Below are 22697 nucleotides of genomic sequence, written 5' to 3' on the forward strand. Positions count from 1 at the left end.
CTCCTAATCCTTCCCAAACAGTTCCACCAATTGGGAAGGGACCAAACATTCAAATCCATGAGCTGAGGAGCTGTCATTCTCATCCAAGCCACCATGAAGGTCAAACATGGTGTCAGGTTTCGGATTTTCAGGCTTCGGCCGTGTGTGTATAAAGACTTCGCTGTGCCTTTATAGTCTAATATGCTATGTACAGGATTTCTTTCCTGGTATATCACCAGTTATCATTCGGCAGTAGTTAATTTTGACAATTAACTCTCTGAGAGCAGGAGCTGCAGTTGTGATTTTCTTTGTGTTTGTGGTGTTTTTTAATGCTAAGCCTTTTCGAGGAGTGTCTATTTTCCCAGGGCAGACGGATATGTTTCACCACTGAGTGAACTCCACAGTTATAAACAGGATCTCTGGGGACAGGGGAAAAAGCAAGAAACATGTGTTGGAGCTGACTTTCAATGGTCCGAGAGAAAATTATGAGACTCATTTCTGCTTCAGGACTTGAGCTCCGAAGAAAGAGCATCCATGTTTCTGGCAGGATGGGAGTGGAACCCAGAGAAAGGTGAACTGGAGTGGGGGCTGCTTCTTTCCATTCAGATTCCTCCCCTGACTTTAATCTCTCCTCTCTGAATGAGCCAGCTGGAAGAAAATGTGAAAGCAGAGTATAGAAAGCCAGATATGCATGCACCAGAGGGGTCTTTAGCAAGCAGCCAGTCCAACCCTCTCATTTCCAGCCCAGAAAAGGTGTAGGGAAGTCTGAGTCTTCAGGATAAAGAGTACATCTGCTAACTCCTTATTTTCCTTCCTCTGAAAATCACATCTTTGCATTTTAGATTGAATTCACTGCCTTCACAAAACCCCATCATCACTGGTGACACTTACAGTCAGGTGACTTCACCAACAATGTTCTTTCGGGTGAACAGGTGTGGGCTGAGCCCCATGAATACCGGGACCATTTCCCCTAGCTGCCAGTGCCCACACGAGGCCTTCCCTCTGCTTTCTTTCCCTGCAGAACTCTGCCTGCTTACTACTGTTTGACATCTGGATGGCTATTTATTTGGCCACATTAGGCTTTGCCTTGTGTGACACAAAATCATTGTAAAATAATGCATTATTAAGTGTGTTTTCAAATAAGGGGGAATAACCAGCAAGCTGTCAGTGATTGTTTTGTTGTTGGAAGGAAAATAAATAAGTAAAACATGTACGAGGATGGCAGGAGAACTCCAAGGAGGGCTTCAAACACAGGCGCTTGTTACAGTTTATTGATGGAAATTTGTAAAACATGGTTCAGAGTGAACCTAGGGCAATCACATAAATAACTAGCACACATGCATAGCTTGTTATTTCTTCTATTGACACAAAGATGATAAATCCACTAGATTATGTACATTGGCTTAGATTAGTGTACACACCGCATGAAAATGAAGATCTGAAATACAGACATCACCTACTGGCTCAAATTTGGGTATTCAAGGCAGTTGACAGTTGGCCAAGTCCACAGTTAGCTAGTGAATAACAGAAGAGTGCCCTGGGCAAGCACTTTGATGTTTAGACATCATGTGTATCAACACAAGATCTTCTTGGAATTGGGAAGGGACCAGGATTCACATTCATCTCTATGTCTCCAATGGAGATAGAAGCCTAATACATGAAGATGGAGAGAACTGGGGAGATGGTTTGTAGATGGAGGCTGCTTGTTCGTTCTCAGCTACCCAGACCTGAAATAATCACACAGAAACTGTATTAATTAAAACACTGTTTGGCCAATCACTTAGGGGTATTGCTAGCTAGCTCTTATATCTTAAATTAGTCCATTCCTATTATTTTGTATTTTACCACGAGGCTCTTGGTTTATTGGTAAGCTTCCCAGGCATCTGTCCCCTTCAGCAGCTACATGGTATCTCTCTGACTCAACCTACTCTCTCTATATATCTTTTCCAGCCTTACTATATTCTGTTAAGCCATTGACCGAAAGCAGCTTCTTTATTAACCAATGGCAATAAAACATATTAACAGCATACAAAGGGAAATCCCACATCAATGGTTCAGTTGAAACAAGGGCTACCTGAGCTCAGACACTTGCTTTAACCCATGTGAAAGTCAGGTATGGTGGTATATCCCTGTAACGCCAGCTTTGTGGGCACAGAAACCCGCAGTTCCTGTGGTCTTGCTAGCCAAATAGCCCAGCAAATTAGTGAACTTACGGTTCAATGAAGAGGCTCCGTCTCACACAATAATGTGGAGAACAACAGAAGATGCCTGAAGTATCGCTGGCCTCCAGACACACAAGTAAATGTGATGGAGCACATGTGGGCATGAACACGTACTCTCAGAATGGTATGGCTGGCATTTAAACGGTACAGCACACTCATGTATTGGCTCATTTGGCTTACAAAGCCCCAGGAGATCTTAGAGCATGATTTATTCTTATTCTTATCATCGTTTTCAGAAAGTTGATACTCCTCCAAGTATGTCCCAGCCTGAAATTAAATAGCTAATAAGTTCCAAAATTTCTAATATTCTCCAGGGACTTTCTTTCATTCATTTGACAAGTATTTGTTGAGTGTCTATTATGTTCCATGTCTGGTAATAATAGTGTGTAGTTCCAGAAGTATGCAATAAACAAATCAATATATATGACGTATGTATGGAAGAAATAATAGAAGACGGGGGGAATAGAAAGGGTGCTGTATACTGAGTGCTGTCTAAGGAGATACATGAGTAGATGCCTGGACAGAGGGAAAGGGAAGGATTGGCCACAGATCTCTGAGGTGAGGTGAGATATGACCCATGCGGAGCTCTGGGATAAGAGTACCATTGATGAGTTTGAGGAACAGCAAGGACTCCTCTAAGACTGAGCTCGCGGGGAAGGGAAAATGGTTCAAAATGAAATCAGAGCATAAAGGAGGGGTCAGATCAGATAGAGTCCTTTGAAGCAAGGCTGTAGAAGGAAACTTCCAGGGGTGATTTGTCAATCTAACTGATGTGTGAAGGATGGATTGCAGGGAGACCAGCTGGGTTTCTACAGACAGCAATAGTCAGGCTGAGAGGTGATGGGGAGAAAGACAAGCAAGCATACAGTTCCAGGAGAGCCATCACAGTTTGGAGGTGAACTGACAGGAGGTGTGAGGCTGCTTCTCACCTCTTGCCCTAAGCAGCAGAGAGAGCATGAGTATTAACTTCTGAAATCAGTTTTAGGTAAAAGGTGTAAAGATTTTGGGTTAGCCCATGTTATGTCCAAAATGCTTATCAGGTAAAAAAGTGCAGAACTGGCGTGGACGGGTGAATATATTCTATTTTTAGATGAGTGTTTGGGCCTGGAGATATAAATCCCAAAAGGGAACACAAATATCCTACAGATTTTTCTTCTTTAAAGTTGAGCGAGCATATTTACACACCAGGCAAAGAGAAATTCTATAAGTGGTTATCTAAGGAAAAAAAATACCCGAGTGTTTAATTAATATAAACATGAATGAATGTGGGTTTCTTTAAAATCAGTCTGTTTATTGGTCAGCAAAGACTCCTCAGTAGGTCGTGGATTCCTTGAACTTCTTTGTCGTTGGTCATTGTCAGTTGGCTGGGACCACTTACCGGGGCACAGTACAACGTTTAGCTACAGAATTTCCCAGGCAACGGCTGTCAGGACCTGGAGACTTTTCTTCCTGTTCAGTCTGGGACATTTGGCAAACAGGATGAGTGGCCCCTGCCACCAGTGTAGGAGGCACCCAAGGGCTCTGTGGCTACCATGATGTGAGAAGTCCAAGAAGCAGGGAGGCATCAGTTGGGTCAGACATTGCACAGAGGATCTGTAAGACCAAGACTGGGGTTGACAGTGACCTTGACTTGGAGAAGCAACACAATTGTGCTTTTTACTACATTTTAGGGAAGGTGGAAGGAAGACTGTGAAGACCAACTTCTCAAGAGATTTAGCTGCAGAGTCGTGATGGTAGTGACTGAAGCGGAGTGTGGGGGGTCAAGGGAGTTGTTTTGTTTCCTAAAGACGGTTCGTACTTTCTGTGGCTGAGATCAGCTTGGTATTTTATAAAGGGGGTAAGTCACAGATGCAGGAGCCAGGGGTTTCCATTGCAACAGCAGACTTCTTGGGGATAAGGTGAGCACCTCCAAGAAGGGGCCAAAACTACTGAAGAGGATAAACAGTGGATCCTTCAAATGGGAGCAATGGAAGTACACCCAGGTTCTGGTTCCTGGGCATGAGTACCTAGACTTCTGCTTTCTCAGTGAGCTACTCCAGAACAAGGCTGTTAGCTGAAGACAGGAGGGAAAGGGGGGCTCTGAAAAGCTAACGTGGAAATAACTATGCTAGAGTGGTTTGGGTTGGTCAGGGAATATAGTGGGGTTTCTGAGCGGTCCTGGGCATTCCTGGCGGTGCACTTAAGTGAGATTTATCAACTTCATTGTGTATTCCTCTTTCCCTCCTCAGTACCACATGCAGCTACTTCAGAACAGCTGTGAAGAAGCAAGAGGCAAACTCATTTAGACAGTGGGCACAGGAATGCTACAAAGAGATGGACCGTGAGTCTGAGCGGAAGATGGCAGGGGGTGATACAACGGCAAAAGAGAGCAGTGTCGAGAGCTTGGGGCCTTCACTCCATCTCAGTTCCCTATAGAGCCGAAAGAAGGCTTGGGAAATCATTAGAGAGGAGGAAAACCTTACAGTATTCAATCTATAATCCCCCAGTTCAGGGGTGTTCCTTTACCTTTGTCTCCTTAGGCCATCAGAGGCTCACTTGGACACCTGGAAGCGTGTCTCCTGCCCACTTTTCTCTCTCTTTCTTTTTCCACTCATCCCCCAGAGTCCAAGACTCTTCCTGTTTTAACCAGTAGCTTAAATCACATCTTCACAACAAGACAAACCAGGTTCATTCCTGTTTATGATTAAACCTCTCTTTCTCAAGGATTGGGCAATGCCCCCCTGGAACCTTAACTACAAATGGTTCCATACTGCCTGTTCCAGGGAACAGCAACCTTGCCTTGGATTCAAAAGTTTTTATAACTATCTTGAAACTCTGCCTTTGTTTCAAAAGGTTATGACTACCTTGTTCTGCTGCTCCTGTAGCTACCCCCCAATTTGCCTGCCAAATCCCCCATTTGAAAACCCCCTACACCTGATCTATAAAAACTTGTATCTTGTACATGTTGAATGCTGACCTCTTGAATCCTGTCTTAGGGGGAGGCAGCCTGTGTACTTTGATTAATTGCTGGCTTAAATTCATTTGGGTCGGTGGTCCTTCTCCTTGCATTTTTGGGATTAACATCCTCTCCTCTTAATTACATGGCTTGCTTCTCACGGCCTCATGGCACCGTTTTTTCTTTATGCTCAAGAGCTCTCTTCTCACAAGGAGTGAAGACAGGGAGAGGGGTAGGAACTCTGAAGGAAGCCTTCAGGCCCTTAGCCCCCTGCACTGTTCAGTGGGGGTTCTTTAGTCTATGTATTCTAAAGTGATGCATATTCGATGAACTAGGATTAACAATGCGCCTGTCCCAATGCATGCAATCAACTTTGGTAGGCAACTTCATTGGTGTAGGCTGTGTTCTCGGCATTCACATTCTCAAGCATCAGATGGGTGGGGCATTGTCTTTTTGCCTCTTCTCTCATTAGCTGTTCCACCAGCTTCACCTGGCTAACCATTATGCTCACCTCCACTAGGGACCTTCTAGAGGCTTCTGTGAGCCCTCAGATCTAGGAGTTCCTGTAAAGTTGGTATAAAACATCCTGCTTTCTTTCCAGTCCCCAACTCAGAGGATGCCAATTTGTTGGCATTCTTGGTGGACTCTAACAGTGAGTAAAGTGCTATCTGAGGAGACAAGCCACAGTGATCTCCTTGTCTCCTTGTTGGGTCATGACTCAGCCCTCAGAGACTTTCCTTTTCAATGCTTTCAGATACAGTTTTTTTTTTTTTTTAAAAAAAAAAAAACCTGAATATATTAACTGGACCTCTTCCAGGTAAAAAGTCATTTGCCATTCTGTGCCCTCTCAGAGAGTCCTAAGTGCTTCCTAAACTCTATCCCACCCCCTTGACTCTTCTCATCCAGGAAGAAGTAAATACCATTCCCAAACAGAAAGGTTATGAAAAAATGACATCATTGGCGAACATTCCTGAGGCTTAGTCTTGGTGTTGCTTCAAGATTGCTTCAAGTTTGAGCGAAGCTGATGACTCAGTATGGAGTTGCCAATTTTTGTCTACACTTATTCACGGCAGAGACTTGGTCGTCATCCTCTTCCCGGGCCCATCACACTGTGGCCATGCTTGGTAGTAACCCCTGACCTTGAACAGTACTTATGGGGCCCTGGCAGGCATCGTAGGGAACATGTATGTGTGTCTCCATGCATACATATGTGTGTGTGTGCTCCTATGTGTGAAGATGCATGTGTGTATGGGTACACATGTAAGAGTTGTAATTGCATGTAGAGGCCAGAGACAAGCTGTCTCCTCAGTATTCCTCAGTAGCTGTCCACCTTGTCTTCTAAAACGGATCTCTCTCACTAGTCTGTGACTTGCTGAGTAGGTGAAGCCCCTGGTAGTCATCTGTCTCTATCTCTCTGGGGACAGGTCTATAAGCATGTGCCACTGTCCAGGTGTGGTAGTTTATGCCTTAAATCCCAGCACATAGGAGGGAGAGGCAGATAGATTTCTATAAGTATGAAGTTAGTCTGGTCTACATGGAAAGTTCCAGTCTACCCAGGGCTGCATAGTGAAATCCTGTCTCAAAACAAAACAAAACCCAACCAAACAAAAAGAAAAACACACATATGTCACCATATTTGGCTGCTTTATGGGAACGGTAGGATCTGAACTCAGGCCCTTATGCTTGCCTATCAAGTACTTTATTGAATGAGCTATATTATAGCTTGATTTATTAATGTTAATATTGGAGACAGTCTTCCTATATACCTATTGTCGATTCAAGTTCATAATCTTCCTGCCTCGGCATCCCAAGTGCTGGCATTATAGAGTGTGATATCACTTATAGTCATATTATGGATTTTTTAAGCTGTCTAACCCTAAGAGAACTCATGTAGCCTTGAGTTCCCTTGGATGAGATAACTTCTCCCTATAGCTCACTTGCATAACTCAGGTGCCCTTACCATGCACTTCCCCTGGGCCATTTTACAGAAATGCTGGAGGAAGAAGTAGCTCCCAATTCATTTCTGTCGACCAGATGTGAGAGGAGAGGAAAAAATCTCTTCCCTGGGCACTCAGGAGTTGGTGTTTCCATGTCAGCTCTGTGGGACAAGGACAGAGGTCATTTTTTCTTAGAAGGTACCAGTTAGAGTTTGAGGAGTATGTGGCCCCGTGGTCAGCTTTTCTGAAGCGCCCAGAGAAAGAATGGCGACTGTAACAACAGAAGACAGCTATGGGAATCCGGGCCAGAGATTTTCAAAGTGTGTGACATGGGGTCGATTCTGAAAGGAAAGGAGAGGAGGGACGGCGTTTTCAAGTCATTACACATGGCCAGCACGCTATTGACTGAGCAATCTTCCCAGCCTGAGTTTTTGTTCGCGCTGCCTTGTTTTGGAGACAGTCTGCAGTCCTGAATTGCCACTGCTCCAGAAGGTGCCTAAGAGGCAGCAAGGCAGAAACTGAGGAAGGGCCTTGGTTACTCCTCCCATTGCTGACTCCTCCCCTTTACCAGGCCCTGCGGGTGGCTTCCATTACAGCTGGCTGGAGCAGGGGCAGGTCAGCTAACTCAGGGCAGAGCCTGGTCTGTGCTCTGATCTGGATTCCCTCACTTGCTCCTTTTGTTCTCAGTTGTTTGCCTAAAAAAATGGATAGGGTGATGCCCAGCTCGAAACGTCACTGTGCTGTGACTGTCATATCACAGGACTAAAGGACAGAGCAGGATTCGGAAACCGCAGAAGCCCCAGCTCCCACCTTCCCCTCTCCCCTCCCCCAGCCTCACCACACTTCTATCCACTGAACAACTAATTCTCCAACCCTTCCTCCTTTAACAGGGAAAGCTTTGCCCACCATAAAACATTAGCAAATAGTGATGGATTTGGGGATTTTCAGGGAAGAACGGTGTATGAGCATGCAGAGTCTGCTCATTTGCTTTGTAGATAGATTGTAATGACTTTTCGCCACAAAACCCACTTGAGGTTCTGTTAAATAAAGAACTAATGCCACTTTGCTCTTTTCTCTCAACCCCTTTTTTCACTCATGCAAATCCGAAACATTCGTCCGCTGTGGCTCCCTGGCCTGTTGGATATGGGAAACCCATCACGCAGCTTTTTTTTCTCCCCTCCCTGAAAATAGCATAATTGTCAAGTACTCGTAACTTCTGAGTGCAATTTCAACCCTCTCATTGATAAGGCAATAACCCGAGCAAACAACATCAGATGAAGTTGCAAGCCTGAGGGTGGGGATGGAAGCAGTATTTGAAAGAGATGAATCAAAGTTCCCTATAAAGTTGCACAAATTCTTACCAGCAGAACAGACTTCAGATAGAGCTATTAGACTGAGCCATTAAGCTGCCTGGCTTCTAGCTCATCTTCCAGAGAGCCTTAGCATGGACTTCCCACAGTATTCAGGCTCCTCAGATATGGCTCCCCTTGACAGAAAATGCACATCACAGTGCTGCAGTCAGCTCAGTCTGCTTGTGCCCTACTTGGTCTCTTTCATGCATCTTTCTGCGGAGTGTCATGAAAGCCTATGATGGACTCTTGTTTGAATCGATAGCGAACGACAACTCGAAGACCCGTCCTAAACACAAGGGTCAGTGTTCTCTCCTCTGTTCTTGTGTCCAGGTCACAGTTCCGTGGAGTCACCCTCAGGAATGCCTTCTCCTCCTGATAACTTTGTGTGGAATCTGACTTGGACAATGAAAGACTCCTTTCCTTTTCTGTCCCATCGCAGTCGATACGGTAAGTGTATGTTTGACAGTTGCCTGTGATACGCTATCACTATCGTTTGGTTACACAAACTCTGAGATTCCATTTGTAATCATTAGTGATTCAGGAGTCCCTCAGCCTCCTATAGCAGATCACATACCACTGTACCACTCTGTCCTGCAAGGATGCTCAAGAATACCACAGACCATTCAACTAAGATGTTTATATTGCATGTGAGTCCTGGAGGAAGCCAAGGGCTTTGTGGTTCCCACATTCCATCTTCCAAGCTTTCCTGGTACATGGACTCCTGATATCCCTTCACCATTCCTTTGATGGAACATTTATTTGTATCTGATTGTAGCTTTTGGATTTAAAATTCTGACTTTAGCATCTCTATAGACCATGGTCTCCTAAGAGGGGATTGTGATTAAGAAGGGCACAGGTCTTTCAGGGTCCCTTAAGTGACTCCATCATATTTGGCTAACTTCTGTTCTCAGACAGGTTATTTGACATTATCTCTGCTCATTTGATTATGCAACAGCCTCAGAGGTCAAGAGAACTGGTCCAGTTCCAGTGTTGACAGATGCAGGAACTAATCTTCACAGTGGGCGCTCTAGCCACAAAGCTGGGATTCCTTGCTTATAGTCTTTTTTCCCCCAAGAGGCCACCAACTCCTCCTGTGAGCTGCTGTACTGTGAGCCCTCAGGAAGTTGACTCATTCTCAGAGCTCCAACCTGAAAGCCTGCCCGAGTGGTGGCTCTGTCATTGGAACATCAGGGTTAGAGGAGAATTGTGACTTTTCCAGGGCGCACCTTCATTTCTTCAGCTCTCTTGGTATAAGCTCCTTAAGGACAGGTAATATGCTATGTTTATGCCCCCATTTTCTTCCTTCTCTGGAAGATACTGCTAAAGGCTTATTTATGTATGGTGAATGGATGCAGAAGGCTTCCTGATACAGAATTCTCTCATCAGACCTAATTCAATTAAGTATTTATGAACCCAGTACAGCGCTGAGTTCTAGATGCCCTTCTGGGCATACTTACCTATTCCTGCTTTTTAGTCTCTGCCCTTAGGCCTAACCTATTTAAAGCACACCTAACAGAGATGTTCCACCCCCTGTAGAAACCCTCCAGTCAGAAGCCTGCCATCCCCCCCCCCCCCCACCTATTACACAGTTAGTCTTGGCTTCTATTAATGGCACCTTTCATTTCAAATTGAAAGAAAGAAATGCATAAAACACCCGTGGGCAGTTTGGGATTCTACTCTGAGCTGAGATGCTGCTTGCCACTCCTAAGTATCCCTAGGGGGAGGGAAGACTCAGTGGTTCTTTGGGAGATTCCACATACGGTTGCATCTTTATTTTCTTTAAACCAGACACACACACACACACACACACGAATGCCATCCTATGATAAAACCAAGTATCTGTAAATAATCCAAAGCTGGTCCTTTGTGTGGTTGGTGTTGTCACCAAGCTCACCAGATATATAGTATAACTGGTCTTCAGATAACACTCAGAGTTCCCGCTCAGATTCATTCATTGTCTCTATGGGAAAACTTTAATGAAGTTTAGAATGTCTAAAAGTCTAGCTCATGCGTGTCATAGACAGCAACTATTGGTTCCCTATGGAGGCCACTGGAATAGGGAGAAAGTCATGGAGGCTTATGAGGACCCAATTACCTACCACTTGCACTTAGTAAACACCTTCTAATCCCTGAGCCCCGCCTTCTTTGTCAGTACATTGAAAGGCTGAGATAACTGGCAAAATATAGATCAAGGTGTTTCTTAAGATCTCTTTCAAACTGTCCTCATGGCCCAGAACTTTATGATTTCCCTTCTTTGTTGAGCAGATTCAAACCATAGGTCAGTTAGTGTCCAAATGCTGGACCAAGATGTCACCATCAGTGTCATTGTTAGTGTTGACTCATGGGAGAAGGATTGGTGGCTCCTTGATGAACTATAGCGATGCTTTCCCATCCTTGGACTCAGGGAGAGCGCATCCATGCCGGATGCTGGAGCTGATGCAAACTCCAAAGTCCGGAAGACTGGTCCCTGACCTCTCAGAGTTAATAGGCCAGAGTTAATAGTTGTAGGCAGGTAATCTCTTTGCCAGTGAGTGACATTGAAGATTCACCCTGAGACCTATCACAGAGAAAGCTATTGGCAGACCCATGGCCAGACTCCTAGCTCCCAGCGGTGTTTTGTGGGGGTTTAGCCTACATGTCTATGAATCAAAAAGGCCAGCAGACTCGTGGGTGATAAATCCATACCTTTCATCTGCCAGGAAAGACATTTTAAGAAATGTTAACAACTTCATTAATTTTAAGTCCTCAAACACGGGCAGAGAAATTTGACTGGAAAATTGCTGCCTGAAGGGGTAGTTCTTCAGATTGAGAGAGAGACCATGGATTCTTGGTCAGTGTACTGTGGAACTTCACGTTCCGTTGTCTGGATTAAGCTGCATCCTGGTGGACAGGTGGGGGCAGCGAGAGCAGCATCAACAAGCCACCCGCAGGTGACGTGGTTGACAGCGACAAGCCAGTCCTCTCTCAGGCAAGCTGTCCACCCTGAGTGGAGAGTGGCTTTCTTCTTGCTGGTGTTTTATGGGAAGAGACGAGGTAGAAAGAGGCTAATAAGATTTACTCACCCCCAGCCTGTAATTATCTGCTTGAGGAAAAAGTTTGACCTACCTTTTTGAAGGCCTCCAATATTTCTTCTAATTTACGTCGGCGCCTTTTATGTTGTATAAAATATATTCTCTTCAGCGGCATCCAGTATCAGATTCCAGCTCTCTCTGGCCTCTGTCTTGAATGACGATAGGCCGCTAATTTTATCATGGGGAGCTGAGAGCTGCACATTCCTCTCCAAAGGCTTGGAAACAGGGAGGACATATGAAGACAGATTTTTCCTCCCCGTATTTCCTTTTATCCTTGGCTCTTATGTCTGTGGACTTAGTTATGGGCTTGGCTGAGGGATTAGCCTCTGAGTTGGAACTCAGCTACAAATGTCCTTCATCGAGGCCCACAGGACGCTTTAAGAATACAGTTGGGCTTGCAAAAGGAAGCCTGATCACCTTGGGCTCTAGAGTCACAGAGACAGATGGCGCTCTTCCTAATTTTAGCCCTCATGTTTGCCCACTCTGGAGATAAGGAATCAACTAGGTATTTTATTTTATTACCATCTGTATGCATGTTTGTATGCATCAATGTTCATGTGTGTGAGAGTGCATGTGTGTGAATGTCGGAGGCCAACCTTGGTCGTCTTACTTATGAACACTGTCTACTTCTTTTGAGACAGGCTCTCTCATTGGTCTGGAGCTCCCCAGTTAGACTAGACTGGCTAACCACTGGGTCCCAGTAATCGTCCTGTCGCCGCCTCCCCAGCGCTGGGATTATATGCATGGGCTATCATGTTGGCATTTTGCTTAGGTTCTCATACTTGCGGGACAAAGCACCCTACTGACTGAGTTATACCCCAGCCTCCTGATCAATATTTTAAACAGAACGCCTTAAGATTCTTCCCCAGGTGACCAAGACAAAGGGTATTTTCATTTGTTGTTTTTCAAAACTGTGGTACTTTACAAAATCCTCTCCCATGCATTTTTCTCATTTAAATGTCATTACGAAATTACAGCGGTAGGAAATTATTCTATTTTCCAGGTTTACAGAAATGTCAATGGAAAGCGGAAGGAGTTTATTCGTAGGGCTCTTAAGCTACAGAGAGGTGAAACTCAAAAACCTCAGATTCTCTCATCCCATGCTGTGTGTTCTGTCACATCACAAAGTTATTTCAAATTAGGCCATAGAGAGCTCTTCGGGAATGACCTAGTGTTGGAGCTGAATGATCAGGATGATGTCTAAAATCTCGGCTATCTGTAGAACAAACATTTGATGCTTCGGAATTGAAACCATTCCTGGCATGCTAGGCAAGTCACCTCCTAGGAAGCATGTTGGGTTGTGTCACTTGGCGCTGTAAACAATCTCATATACTTAAGTACTTTTCCATTTCAGACCGTGGTCCTTATTATGGGTTGCATTGTGTTACCCCAAAAGATATGTTCAAGTCCTAAGGCCCCAGTACCTGTGAATGAGACTTTACTTAGCACAGTATCTTTGCAGCTGTAATCAAGTTAAAATGATGACACAGGGATTCGCTGGGCCCAGATGTCATGGGTCTTCTGGACTTATAAGAAGAGAAACCGCAGACACAGATATCCACCAGGCAAACATCCTGTGACTAAGAATTCAGACACTGCGGCCATGCTTTGGATGCCAATGAAGACCAAGGATGCTGGCAGGAATACAAGCTAAAAGAAAGGTGTAGATTGGCGCCTCCTCCAGAACTTTAAAGGCAGCATGGACCTGACGGGTGCTTGATTTCAAAAATCTGGCCCCAGAACCATGGGAAAATAACATTTTCTTATTTTAAGGAGTCCAGTTGGTCTTTGTTAAGTCATCCCTAAGAATGAAGTTCAACCCATCATATGTCCTGCACCCCCATTAAACTCACAACAATCTCACTAAGTGAAATATTCCTCCCGACACCCAAGCAGAAGAAGACATTGTTGACCTTTGAATAAATTTCTATTGAAACTTTGTCTTCTTTTGGGACCAGGGGGACGGATCTAATTTAGGGACTGGTGCTTTTGGAGAGAAAAATTAGACTTTTTAATTACTTTCCCTGCTACCACCACCATCTGACTTGTTAATGTATCAATTTCTTCGATTGAAAAGACTGGGTCAATTAAATCTATCTCTCAAAAAAAAATTAACCTAATACAGAATCAGAAGTGGGAAACAGAAGGACCCTCCAGCTCCCCTGTGGGAATGACTTCAGCGCTCTAGCAGGAAGTCAGTTTGATCACATTTCTGGAATTACATATTTAATATGACTGCCCACAATCAGCCATTCCGGCCTTCAGGAGCCTGGCGTCACTGAAAAGCAGCTCCCAGCCTCCCCATGAGCCATTGCCATGGCTGAAAGTTTCCTTAGTGACTCTTCTGCCCTGTCCAGGAGATCCTTTTGTGTTCCTCTCCCAGCCCTGTTCCACTGAGCTGAGAAATCAAGTTATTTCCTAGCTCATACATCTGTATTCTTATCTGCAAGATAGCAAGAAAAAGACCTCTGGATGCATTCACCAAAAACGCCGAGTCCCAGAGGGAACAATAATGCCAGCAGTCATACAAGACCCAAGAATACGGACCATCTGTCACCTCAAGGCCATGACCTGCTGGGAGCCAATGAAATCAACCCACAAAAATTCAATAGAAAGCAGCTGGCTGAGAAGAAGTATGTTTAAAATGCTCCTCTTAGTCATGTGCCTTTAAAATGAAGATGCACGGAGCCAGTGAATAAATATGAATGAACATTTTATGTAAAGGCGCTTTGAGCAAAGGAGAGGCAAGAAGGGAAAACTGTCTGAATAAAAGAGCAGAGAATGATTGACCAACTAGCATACATATGAGAAAAGCAGGCCCCGAGAAACCCACGGAAAATACTTGTCACAGACAGAGAAGAGAAAAGAGACGGGGAGAGGGAGGGAATGAGGATGAATCTCCATGGCTAACTGATCTCCTATTGTCATGTATTCCGTGACCTGTAGCATGGTTTCCAGCTGTCACCCTTGGACAGGTAGCCCCCCAATCTTGCACTTTCCCTTGGTTATTGTTGCATCTTCATATGGCCTAGGTCATTCCCCACCACTTACTGTGTTTCCAGCAACACAGGGAATAAGTGGGAGCGTTTGTCATTGAACACCCACTGCGCATCAGGTTCTGTTCTAAATGTCACTGATAAGGTCAAATGGGATCCTTTCCCTTCCTTCAAGGGACTCTGGAGGAAGAGGTAGCCTGCCTGTTCTATGATAAGTGCAGCTGTGGAGGCGTGTCTCAAACCACCCTGGGACACAGAGGTAGAAGAACCAGTTCTGAGAGGACTCTGGGAGGGAGACTTTGTAGAGATAGGGACAACTAAGCTCTAGGCCTTAGACTTCATGAACTCTGAAGGCACCACTGGTAAGGGCATTCTGGGTAAGGAGAACACAGACATAAAGACAAAGGCAAGACCAGGTTCAGCTTTGTGATGCAGAGTACAGATGAACTGGGAGGGGCCAGCAAGGTCAGAAGAACGTGGTTGCTTCTGCCCAGGGCTTAGACATGAGCCTCCCGGTGAAAGCTCGGCTTTGGAGGGTGTGGTGGTTTGAATAAGAATGGTTCCCAGAGACTCATATATTTGAATACTTAGTCACCAGGGAATGGCACTATTTGATAGGATTAAGAAGATTAAGAAGACTTCTTAGAGAAAGTGTGTCACTGAGGGTGGGCTTTGAAGTTTCAAAAGCCCATGCCAAGCCCAGCGTCTCTCTGCCTCCAGATCATGATACAGCTCTCAGTTACTGTTCCAGTACCTATTGGCATGCTGTCATGCTTCCCACCATGATGATAATGAACTAAACCTCTGAAACTATAATCAAGTCCCAATTAAATGCTTTGGTCATGGTGTCTCTTCACAGCAGTAGAGCAGAGACTAAGACAGAGGGACATTGGGCTCCTAACATAGATCCCTTTTCTGGACCATCCACTTGAAAGACTGAGTAGATGGAGATACCACTAACTAAAAAGAGAAACATTTAGCAATAAGAGGGGCAACCAAGGCATCAAGAGAGAGGGGCAGGTGTCTAGGTCCATGTCAGAGAAGCTGCATTTGGAATAACTTCAGGATATCTAGGAGGAAATGGCCAGTGGAGAGTTGGGAAGTCTTTTCCCTTTTCTCAACCTGCAAGAATTACATTCAGCAGCCATGAGCGAGGTGCAGAGTTTTGTTTTGACAGCTTTGGGACACCTGAACTATTGTATAGAGAAAATTTCTAACCAACCTAGAAAGGGAAGTGCCCAAGGCATATGCAGAAAAGTGACTGACGGACATGAGAGGCAGCCCTCTTAAAATGAAATATTTTGTCAGGAATGACCTCAGATGCAAACACACACATCAGAAGAGACCTCTCCTGTGTAGGACTTTAGCCAGCCCATTTAGAAAGATGACTAGAATAATTTCATTGGTGAGATATTCATAGGAATTGCGAGCTATCAGGGGCCACAGCTGTCTGGTCAAATAGCTTCATCTTTCAGATGAGGAGGGGAAGACCCAGTGGTGCCTGGATTATCTCAGGTCAGTGGCGAAGTGCAGAGTGAAACCCAGGCAGCTTCTTGGCCACCCTGTATCTTACCTCTCTGTGGTAGAGGCATGGTCATGGCTCATTCTGTGCCTGCATTCACATGGAATTCCTCATACATTAGCCTGAGCTATTGCTTTACCAATCTCGTTATTGGACATCATAAGTCTCTGTCAGCCGAGCAGGGTTGTGTTGCTCCAAGAATTGCTTCAATGTGCAGCAGTAAACCTCCTTGTAGAGATGAACTTCTTGCCAGGCTTAGTGGAGGTGCCTCATAACTACCTAGGGAACGTTAAAATCTAGATTCCTGCGGTCACAGCACTGATAATTAAGCTTGAGCGTCATGGGCTTTTGCTTTGCCTCCTCGTTGCCAACTTTAACACTTTAACCTCTTCCATAATCACTGCACTGATGGTCTCCCAGAATCTGCCCAAAGACGAAATATGGACAGCGAGGGAAAGGAATCCTGTCTGGATCCTGACTCCTGTTCTCAGGAGTTTTCTTACTTTCTGTTACAGCCCTACTTTCTTTGGTTCTGTTCCCACCCCCTCCCCCCCGATAAAGAGTTACAGATGATCAATGTCCTTGAGAGAGAAAGAATCAGATGACATCCTGCATAGGTCCCAATCCCAAGAAGTCAGCCGTGGGCTGATGCACATATGAGGAAATCCAAATGTACTCAATAGGTTATACTTACATATTTGCACACACACACACATATGCACATGTATATACTTGTAACAATAATAACCAAATAAGAGAGCATTAATTTGAGAGGCACGGGAAGAGAGGAAGGGGGAGCAAGGGGTGATGTAGATGCAGTGTTCATGTATAAAGTGCTCAAAAATATAAAGTTATGAGGGAAGATATGAATGTGTTCAGAGCACAGGTGTTTCATTAATGCTTTCTGAACTCCATCCAGTGGGAGCAGTATCCTGTGTTTTGGTGTCATTCATATACATATGTATGTATGTATATATGTATATATGTGTGTGTATGCCTAAAGTTTTGTGCTTAAAACTTATGAATGTCTAGTTTCCCCTCTCACAGCCTGAAAACATTTTTTATCTTTAATCACGATGCCATAAACTATAGTATGGTTTTAAAACTCACAAAATCGTACTGTTGGGCAACGTTAGTTCCATGTCCAGCTCAAATCTTTTTCTATCCTTTGTTCTCAGCAAACTCCCTGGTAATTCCTTTACTATCTGTTGAAATATTATCAGTCTTCAAGATGCTATGCACATATTGCCTGGCTTCTTTGTGTGTCCTCCTGGCTGGTGTGAGTCTGCATACTTTAAGAGTTAGATATGGGCTAGCCCATCTTACCAGCGGGGCTGCAAGTATATGACGGGTAGGGTAGATGCTAGGGCAGCCTGGTGTTCATCTCTTTCACTATTGTCTTCGGCTGGGAACCCTCAGGCTCACAAGTAGTAGTGAGCAGATTCTGCTCTCCAGAGACATGGTAGTAAGTGAGAGAAGCACTTGCATCTTCTCAGGTCTTCCTTGTCCACCAGCTTCCTTCCGTTGCAGTGGATGCCACATGGTTCAGAGCTTTTCTCCTGGGTTCTCATCTCAAGAATCTTAGTCACAAAAATCCATTTAGAGAGGTGTCATATTGACTGGTGGTACAAGCTGCTAAAGTTTTGCCATGTCCTCTGAGCTCTTGTTTGTTCTGTCTGAGACCTCCCACTTCACGCACATCCAAACTCAATGAGAGCAAGAGCACACATAAGTGTTTCCTACAAACTAAGATCATGAACTGAAGGACCAATATGAACTGAAAGACCCTCTTACTTTTCTAGACTGAAGTCCATACCACCTTGGCCAAGCCACCTGACTGGCTTATGCCTCAGTTTTCCCTTCCTAAAATAAGGAGGATGGGCTTGTTAATCTCAGTATACCTGTCATTTTTAATTACTTACAGCAATTTTTTCCTGAGATAAAGAACAGAGTCTCATTCTTTTTCTGTCTACAGATTGTGTAGATGGAAACATGGTGACGACCATGGATGAGAGAAATGAGAATTAAGCTTTCTGTGCCATCTACCACCCCTCTGTGAACTCATGCTCACGCGCCTCTCCCTCCAAGGCAGTGTTTATGTAATGGATTGATTAAAGGAGACTTGGCCCATCTTCTCTGCAGCTTGACTGTGAGCAAAACGGATGTCTTGAGTTGAGTGATTGGTTCCTAGATGCATCCCAGGACAGAGGATGATGGGAAGGGAGTGAATGATTTCAAGTCCCAGACCCCATGACAAATGAATAGTAGGTGTGAGTGAGGGGCGGAGAGGGGCCAGGTTGGGTATTTAGTGTTATGAAGTGAGTGGCCAGATGTTGATGGCAGCTGGTGGATTAATACCAAAGGTGACTGGTGGGCCAAGTGTCCCTTTAGGAAATTATCCAGGAAGAGGAAGTAGCCATCCTTAATCATCTAAGCTTGGGGTGGAAGGAAGAACTCCCAGCTTCCTGCTGCCCAGCTGGTGAGAGCCGTGTTAGAGAACTTGCTTTGGCTACCTTCCCAAAGGGGGTGATTAGTCTTAGCATGATAGTTATAGAAGAAAATTGAAATTGCTTTATCTCACCACTTCATTTCCTGATTAGGAAACAGAGCTCTATGCAGATTAAATGCCATGCATGAAGTTGCATGATCTCAGTTGATGTCTTCCGGAGGAAGCGTTGAATGATGAACACTCATCCATCCCTTTGCCTTCACACCTTTAAATGAAATAACATTTGACACAGTCTTGCCCTCAGCACTATGCATCCAATGCTACCATTGACTACTTTACCCACCTAAAGTTAGCCATGACAGCAATCTCTTGGTTTGATTGAGAGACCATTTCTTAATGTGTAAAAAAGGAGACTGTTTGTACATTTCCAGCTGCCCAGACCTGAATAACCACACAGAAACTATATTAATTATAACACTGTTTGGGCAATAGTTCAAGCATATTCCTAGCTAGCTCTTATATCTAAATTAACCCATTTCTATTAATCTGTGTATTGCCATGAGGCTATAGCCTATGGGTCAGTTTCTGGCATATAGCTCCTTTGGCAGCTGCATGGCATCAATATGACTCTGCCTACTCTCTCTATATATCTCTGTTAGGATTTATATCCTGGTTTTATTCTGTCCTGACATAGGCCAAAGAAGCTTCTTTATTAACCACTGCTAATAAAACATATTCACAGCATATAGAGGGGAATCCCACATCATCGCTGCTTTTCTGTCTAAACAGAAAGGACGGTTTTTTAACATTAACATAGTAAAATTAAATATAACAAAACAGGTATCAAGCAATAATTATAGTTGTAATATTTATATATAATTTATCTTTTATCATAACTAAGGAAAACTATAACTGTCTGTCTTCAGCTCCATCTACAACCCAAGAAGTATATAATATTACCTATCTAAACAGGAAGTGCATTGCAAGCAACTTCCAAAACTCTAGAATTAACAGAGACATATTGCTGCCTAGACAGTCATCCAAAGTTCTTCTGTAATGTTGGAGCATCCATCTTCAGCCTATAGGCCCATAGTATCTGGCAGAATCTTCCATGGAATAAGAAATTTAAAAGGCTGTTTCACCTATATTGGCAGTTTGTCGGTCACTTTCTTCTGTGTCCTGCAGAATTTCTGACAGACTCTTCTGTGAAGCAGAAGCCCTGAAGAACTATTTCATCTTTTTGGAAAGTTTTAGCAGTCACTTTTCTGGGTCCTTCATGTCCTTCTCATATAGCATACCATCAAGCAGTCCAGGCAAGAACAACATCAGTTTCTTGTCTAAATGACTAGCCTTGTCACATTGAAGACAAATTCCATAACGAGTTTCTTCAATGCTCATTAACCTCTCTGAAGTATTGGTGCTGCCAGAAGCAGACATGTTGAGAAAAGTCTAAGTTTTTAAAACATTTTAAATGCCATATTCTGTAGGTCTTTGAAAGGTTTGAAGAATACCTGCCCATCTGAAATATATCTCTGTACATCTGGAGAACATAACATGACTAAAAGTATGATTATTATAGATGACTATCTATTAATCTGTATTTCTTAATTGTAAACAAAATGGAAATATACATATAACAAAATCTACCTTCCTAATGTATTTATCTATATATAATATCCCCCTTATTTGTGACCATTAACCATTTATTACTACCCCTTTAAAATGAAAATAAACATTTATAAACAATCATTTTGGGAATTTTGGCATAGTTTTCTCCAAATTGTTTCCTGTTGTTTGCTGGGAGAAGTATTTTTAAGTTTCACAGAGTCCTTGCAGTGGGCTCTTGTTCCATCAAACCACATTAGACTAGAAGGAATCCACAAGTTTCCATCCTCTGTGGAAACAAAAGCAGAACCTCTTTTCCAAAGTAACATATCCTTAGACTCAAGTTTCGAAGATACCTTTAAAATATATATGTTGGTTTAGCATAGCAGCCCATACAATGAATGTCTCTCTGTACTTAGCTCATTCACAGTCAAAAAATTTAAAGAAAATACAATAATATACATAATCCAAACACTTTGTTTATTTTCCATCTGTATGTTGCTTTTTTTACTCCATTACTTTTTAATATTTATTTTATTATTTTTATTTTTTCTACTCTCTTAAGCCCATGTACATTTATCCAACACTGTGACCTATTCAGAGGTCTTTTTTATGAATTTACATATCTGTAATTATCTTCTGACCAGGTGCATTTCTTAAAATGCTAAGCAGTGGCATGGCTAGGACTTAGGCTTGTGGCTTTGCCTGTTGGTTCTGCCCAGTCCAACATGGTGAATGTATGTTCACTGCCAGCTTTGTGAGCCACACTTGCCTCTCCAGCTCCAGGGAGACAGTGAGTCTCTGTTGCCACTGTTAAGCAACTTGCTGCACACTGCTCACAAACCCCATAAGTACTCTATAACAGGACCTCCTGAAAGAATCAAAGCCATTCATGCCACCAGCACAAACCAGGAAGCCAGCTCTAAAAGGATTTGTGCCTCTGCTCACCACCAGCAAACAGAGCCTTTCTGAAAAAATAATGCAGCTTCTGATAAGTTCCATTTGACTCCCATTTTTGTGGGTCTGGAAGCCTATTTTTTGGTTTTTTAAAAGCTTTTTTAGGCTTTATGTAGATGTATGTTGCTTCATGTTGGGCATTATTTTGTAAAGGAGACTTCTTGTATGTTTCCGGCCACCCAGACCTGAATGATCACACAGAAACTATATTAATTTCATCACTGTTTGACCAATAGCTCAAGCATATTCCTAGCTAGCTCTTATATCTTAAATTAACCCATTTCTATTAATCTGTGCATTGCCGTGAGGCTGTGACCTGCCAGTAAGTTTTCAGCATCTGTCTTCTTCAGCAGCTACATGGCATTCCCATGACTTTGCCTACTTTCTCTATATATCTCTGTTCAGATTTTCCTCTGGCTTTATTTTGCCCTGCTATAGGCCAAAGAAGCTTCTTTATTAACCAATGGTAATAAAACATATTCACAACATACAGAGGAGAATCCCACAGCATTAATGAGCAGGTGCAAGAGTGAGGGAGGATGGTTCCCAACACTATCCTCGAGCTTCCACATGCAAGTGTATACACATGTGGTATCCACATGTGGTATCCACTGTACCCACAGCCAAAATGATGCCCATTATTACATAGTCAACCTGTACGTACTCACCATACCAGATATCCAATGTATGCTTATTGCATTTATGCTTCCTTGTGAGAATCCCATGATCTAATCTCTGTTTTATTCCCCATCTTATGGCTGAAAAGAGTGAAGAACAAAGATGGTAAATAGTTTTTTTTCTGAGACACATGGCTAGCAATTGGCAAAGATAAGTTTTAAACATATCTTTTCAAAATATCCTGATGTCAGGTAGAATATATGCCTCTAAGGACCTTTCTACTATCTCTCCTGACTCCCCAGTGTCTCTTACCCATGGGTGTTGATAGAAAACAGGGGAGAAGAAGGGGTTCCAACTGTAGTTAACATCTCCTTGATTCCACAAGTCAAGGCAGCTCAGTTCATCCCCGAGGAACAAAGTAATGTCTGTATAACAGAAGCCAGGGTAGTGGGTGAGCATCTACCCTTACAGCAAAGACAGACTGTCCAGGGGTGAGGAGATAGCTTAGTGATTGGATGTTTGCTACACAATTGTGAGGACCTGAGTTAGGACCCCAGAACCAACAAAAATGTCAGATGACTGTAACAACCTGCCTGGAATTCTAGTCACAGAAGGTAGAGAGAAAGCTGTTTAATTAGATTAGCCTTATCTATGAGTTCTGGGTTTAAGAGATCTTGCTTTGTGACTAAGGTATAAAATCAATTGAGGAAGATTTCCAGCATGAAATCTTGGGCCTTCATATGCACACACACACACACACACACACACACACACACACACACACACACACACGTGTACACACACACATAAACACACACAAATGGAGGAGAAACCATACATTATGGTCACTACCTTGTGTGAGCTCATGGAGTTCATAGGAGATATGATATTTTAATCATTGTCATTCATGCTAACACGCTTCCTTTTGTATATATAAGGAAACCAAGCCTCAAGTGGTTAAATGAATTGCCCCCACAACACAAGACTAATTTGACACGGTACCGGGAGACATTCCAGGAACTTTCTGGTGATCTTTCCCTTTTCTCTCACTCCA

At 43.5% G+C, this 22697-nt stretch overlaps 1 protein-coding gene across 1 annotated transcript in view; it reads left to right on the top strand.

Moving 5' to 3' along the window:
• The window catches only part of Alk (ALK receptor tyrosine kinase), a 733404-nt gene that overhangs the window by 198987 nt on the left and 511720 nt on the right, over nucleotides 1-22697 (top strand). The window contains exon 2 of the mRNA XM_038319976.1: nucleotides 8756-8872. Within this exon, the coding sequence (XP_038175904.1) occupies nucleotides 8756-8872 (117 nt within the window). The remainder of the gene's footprint in view (nucleotides 1-8755; nucleotides 8873-22697) is intronic.

Source organism: Arvicola amphibius, chromosome 2 (genome assembly GCF_903992535.2).
Source record: "Arvicola amphibius chromosome 2, mArvAmp1.2, whole genome shotgun sequence".
NCBI classification, from domain to species: Eukaryota; Metazoa; Chordata; class Mammalia; order Rodentia; family Cricetidae; genus Arvicola; species Arvicola amphibius.